Raw genomic sequence first — 5,467 nt, 5'->3', positions numbered from 1 at the left:
TACATGTTCTTATTATTTTTCTGATTAATCTGCCATTATTAATCATTACATGATACAGGAGATGGGCAAATTGAAGCATTTAACCACAGTGAATGGAAATGTTTATCTACTGTATGAAACCAGCACTTAATATGTATTGTAACAATTTACAGGTGGACTTATAGTTATAGACGAAAGGTGTAGTAACTTTTTCTTTTTCCCTCCCAAAAGCTACAGAGCAGACATAAAAATCCTTTTAATAAAATGTCTACAAATCTTTTAAACTTTTAATTTAATCTTTAACTATTTATTGGGAGCCGGTTCAAATATGATAAAATATAAAATTTTCCTGCAGATCATTTCTTCTAAATCACAGAGTAATTCAAAATGAAGTAATGCTCACATGATGTCAATTATAATCTTAACATCTGTCATACACATAAATAAGTCAGTACAGCCTACATGTTACAGCTTCATGGTGTGTTAATAGTGTTTGTCAGTAAGTAGACTTGTTAGCACATACTGAGGTATTGACGAAACTACATTTAGCTTGAACAAAGCATTCGGCTCAGACCTCATCACTTGTAAAACATTTCTGAAATTTTTCTGAAAACAATTAGATGAATTTACTCACGAGAGTAATTTCTGGAAAATGCACTGTAGACACTGAACTAAAACCTGCATGTATGTGCATGTTTCAATGTTTTACACCTCCTTTTAATGTTTTACTGGCCTTTTTTGAGTTTGATTTCATACTTTTAGGAGAGATGAAGGAGCTGAATGAGGAGAATTGACAAACTCTTTTTGTTCTGAATTTGGCCTTTTACAGAAGCCCCTCCCATCAGACTATCCATGATTGTAACCCAAACCATCCGTCAAACTACCATGATTGACAGATATTTAAGCCCTCAACCCTAAGGTCAGCACCTCCTCAAAGACTTCATTCAGGGGAAAATTTTTTAATTAAATTGCTTTTCCAAAGTTTAAAAAGCCAACAGCAGCGACTCAATTACTCCATGTCCTCTTTAATCTTTAATTAATCTTAATCTGTTTAGTTTTGTCTCCTCTGATTTCTCCGACCTTGAAAACCTCTGCTTACAACTTGAAACACGAACATCGTAGTGGTTGAAGCTGCAGATCCAATCAAACATCAGGCTTAAAAAACAAGGATGCTCTCAGGATGCTTTTTCATGGTCCCTTTAAAACATAAATAATAACATGCAATATTGAATCAAATTGTCTGTGAAGCTTGAAAGAAAGAGAGAAGTAGCTCTCTGGGCAGACAGACATGATGTCACTTGCCTGCTTGGCCCTGAGGGTTTTCATCCAGGAGACACTGCTGGCTCCTGCCTCTCATCTCACAGAAGACACTATGGAAAAAAAGCTTTTCAAAATGTGAATAAAACAATACATTTCATGTAGAGCAACACTGAGATTGTGTCTCTAATTTAAGGGGAATAGTTCAAGAGTTCAGAACAGCACAAATTGCCTTTTTACTGTATTCTGTGTATCTGGATGTCTGTTTTCGATTTAGTTAGACAATAGCAGGAGGGATGTATTGTAATTGGCAAATAGATTTCTGGAGAACGGAGAACTTTTAAGACACGTCCCTGGAGATGCGTTAAAGTCTTGTAGTTAAACTAAGAGGGCCTCCTCAGTACAGATGTGGTCCAAGTGGCAGTTTGACTTCAGGTCATTGTTGTAGCCTGCTTTAAAAATGCCCTATTGTTTAAGAACAAAGCTAAAATACTATTTTTACTGACATTACACTGCTCATTTTCTTCTTGATACAAATCTGTTCATTTTTAACAAACACATACAGCACAAATTGTTTAAGTACACACTGTTTTGGTCAGAGGGTATCTTGCCATATGTTATTCGTGAACAAGGTTTGTGACCTTTCAGTCAGCAGACCTGAAGTGAAACATTACATGATAATAATGAGACACTTGTGTGACCTTTTGGTGAACAACAGAGAAGTACTGAGAGAAAAATGGGAGCTGGCCAGTGAAGCGGTCCAAGTTTGGAGTCTGTTTGTGCTGCAGGGGGCAAAGAGGGGAAGCTGAATCGTGTCCCTCCCCGAGGTCAACTGGCATGTTACATTTTAAAACATCTGCTGGCATTTTATAGTCTTGGTAACATGACTGTAGTATCACCAGTGTCTCGGCATCTTAACATCCTCACTATCCTTTCCTGGCTTTCCTTTGTTTCTTCAAGGAGAAGCTTTAAATTCAAAGCAAATAGTAATAATAAAAGTCATGTAAGGTTCAATTCACTGTACGGGTCACAGTGACCTTGCATCTATTTAGTCCAGAAAGGCTGTGATGGTATTTATTTAACTGTTGTGCTTTTGAAACCTTATTCAAATGAAAGCTAATAAAGATATCTTTTAAAAGTATATCCTCATCACACACAATACACTTTACAAATCCTTACAGCACTTTCTTTTATATCAACATAATTACATGTGGTATTCTATTGTAAATCATATCTTCTGTTTTATTGCCTCTATTCTGTTGGTTGACCTTTTTTTTTTTGCCACCCTGCTTTAGAAGCGTCTCCTGTTGGCAGAGATTCAGCTTCATTTTTCACAGGGGAGATGTGTGGTGGTGAAGCAGCTCTTCCAAACACGTCCAACACATCTGTGCAGTTGTACAGTGGTAGGTAGTGCAGAGGGGAGACGAAAGACAAACGACCGTTTTAACAGCTCATTTCTCACTTGTACCAACATGGATGATATCAAGCTGGCTCTGCTGGGTGCTGGGAAAACAGGTGAGCAGACATTGACGCAGTCTTAACACTGGCCTATTGTTCAGTACTGCTCTGTTGATCTTTGTTTTTGTCTGTAAATCATGCATAATTCAGAGAATAATGTGGACTATACAAAAGTGTGTGTTTATCTAAAATATCATACTGCCCATTATGAAAATAGTAGCGACTTGTAAATAACCAAATTAGCTTCCGGTCAAGAAGTGATTTTCTCTTGATGAAGTCAGTTTGACATGAATGTGTCCCCACAAGTTAATGGGAGGATTTCCATTCTTTAGCTTAGAGGTAATTAGAAGACATTTCAGTGCATCCTGCTTTTGTGATCACTGATGAAACTGCTGCATTGTTATATAAGAAAAAATACACAACACTAAATCTGCATTGAGATTTAAATTTTTCTTTCCTTTACACTTAGATACTTAATGTAATACAACATATACCTTTGTGACAAAGGGCTATATATTTCTGTGCACAGTAGAGGCCAACATAAGGACACATACATTAATTTGATGACATCTTTGAACGATGCCAAAATTAAAATGTTTTCCTTTCATATTCTTCCCAGCTGTTCTGCTCCAATTCCTGACAAAACGTTTTATTGGAGAGTGTGCTTCCAATGCCAGTACGTATATATACTCATTAAAGCTGTAATGTTGTTATATCATAGAAAAATAGATGTATATGAGTCTCATGGGTTTTCCACAGCGTTTCAGTCGGCCTCATACTAATTACATTATATCAATTTAATGTGACTCAACAAAACCTCTCTCTCACTGTTTCATACGGGTTTGGAATCAGTAACGTTCACGTTTTACCATCACTCAGTGTTTATCTTACAGGCTGTAATAGAATTACAGTTTGCAGGGAGGTATAACATTTCAGTCCTTTTTCACTTCTGGCCTAAATTAATTAGCTTGTTTGCCTCCTCTGAGCAATCGGGCACCACAGTAAAAAGCAATCATTGTTCCATAATTCTTCTGAACTGGCACCGTGATGCGTTCTTTGCCTTTAAGAAAGCTTTGTGCATTTTCATTTACTGGACTTCGCTCTCCACCTGTATTAATGTTCACTGGTTAACAATTAATTCATGTTATTTCCTATAACAAACATACATATTTTGTATTTGTTTCTCCGCAGATTCTTAATACAATAAAATGATCTCCATTGATGGGAGACATGAACAAACAACTAAATATTTGATCCATGTTCATAGGTAGGAATAATACGTTACATACTTTTGGGTGATGAACTGCAGTTATTGTCTTTAGTACCACACAAAATTGACCAGACGTTACCGATCTCTGTTTGGGCTTGAAGGTATTTATGATATTACCCTGCAGTATAGATGAGCAGTCTTTAAAGGTTTATGCTGTGACTATTACAACAGCAGAATATGTTTACATAGAGCCTGTATGATTTTCTTTACTACCAAAGTGTGTCTCTGCTGCATGCTGTGCTGTAATTTTCTCTTCCAGCACACATCTTGTTTATTTTGTCAAATGTTGTACCATAACATTTTCCACAGTTTCCTGTAGTAGGTTGGTTGTCAGGTATCCCACGTTTAAAAATGATCATAGCTTCTGTAGTCGGATCAGTTGATGGACGACGCACTGCGTTTGATCTCCACGTCCGCCTTTGTTGTGTCAGAGTTGAGGCAGCAGTTGCATCCTGGAGGAGCCTGTGAACTGGGCAGATGGATTCGTGGTACAACATCAGTGACCGAACGTCCTTCCTCCACGCCAAAAGTGTCCTGCGGCAGATCAAAGAGGCCCGAGAGGAAAGCCGTAAGGGGTGAGTGACCATAGTTGGTTGGTAATGAAGCTGAGCTGAGGGATTTACTTGAACTAATGAGCCCCTTCTCTGAGATGAACGTGTGAAGGCCTATCAAGGTGAGGATCAATGTGGTAGCTGGGAGTTATGGTCTAAAATCCACCATGCTGAACTGGAGTATTCCAGTATGAAGTTTTACTTTGTAGTGAAAGACGGCCCATGTGAGCAGAAGCACAGTGGGGTGAGAACATTTAGTTTTTGACTTTTGAATGCTTTATATTCACTTTTCCAGTTTATGCTAACTTAAATGAAAGCAGATATATATATTTCATTTCACTAAAGGGTTTTGCAAGTTGGCAACCACTGAACGCATTGCACACAATAAAGACTGTACGACTGTAAATATACTGTAACAACAATGTCAACAGACAAAATATGGTAACCAAGAGAACATTGTACATTTATGTTGGCTATATAAGTACAGCAGCTGAAGATGTTCAATGCTATAGAGATAACTGAGCATTATGAATTTTTTGTGAATCTTTGAGACCTGATATTGTTGTTTTGGTCAGTTTACACGTGGGCATCACAATTATTTTGAATCTGGACTGCCTACAGCACCCGGTTCGCTGGTTGTTCATTCTCCTGTGGCTGACTGGTGGCCGTGCCAGTCTTCTTGGTAGGGAACAAGCAGGACCTGTGTAACGCTTGGCAGGTATACAAGGAGCAGGGACAATGCTTGGCCCAAGACGAGTGTTGCCACTTCCAGGAAGTGTCTGCAGCTGAGGACGACCTGGAAATATCGAACCTCTTTACAAAGCTCATTCGTCTTGTGATGGATAACCTTAAGGGCTGTGCAGGCCGCAGACGATACAGACGATACAGTGGCTCCAGGTCCATGGCCAAACTCATCAATAATGTCTTGGGTAAAAGGCGGAAGTCTGTCTGA

The 5,467-nt window shown here is 38.4% G+C and overlaps 1 protein-coding gene across 1 annotated transcript; it reads left to right on the top strand.

Moving 5' to 3' along the window:
• The first annotated feature begins 2,652 nt into the window (after positions 1-2,652).
• Positions 2,653-5,467, top strand: rerglb (RERG/RAS-like b). Its single transcript, XM_069693361.1, is given in 7 exon segments — positions 2,653-2,751; positions 3,314-3,370; positions 3,886-3,926; positions 3,929-3,961; positions 4,396-4,451; positions 4,453-4,541; positions 5,181-5,467. Coding segments are annotated over 7 exon segments (606 nt in total). The 5' UTR covers positions 2,653-2,708.

This window comes from Brachyistius frenatus, unplaced genomic scaffold (assembly GCF_029030835.1).
Source record: "Brachyistius frenatus isolate BFR_SWC_R1_liver_20210118 unplaced genomic scaffold, ASM2903083v1 Contig_15, whole genome shotgun sequence".
Taxonomy (NCBI): domain Eukaryota; kingdom Metazoa; phylum Chordata; class Actinopteri; family Embiotocidae; genus Brachyistius; species Brachyistius frenatus.
The sequence above is the reverse complement of the archived record's forward strand: the minus strand, read 5'-3'. Positions and strand labels throughout refer to the sequence as shown.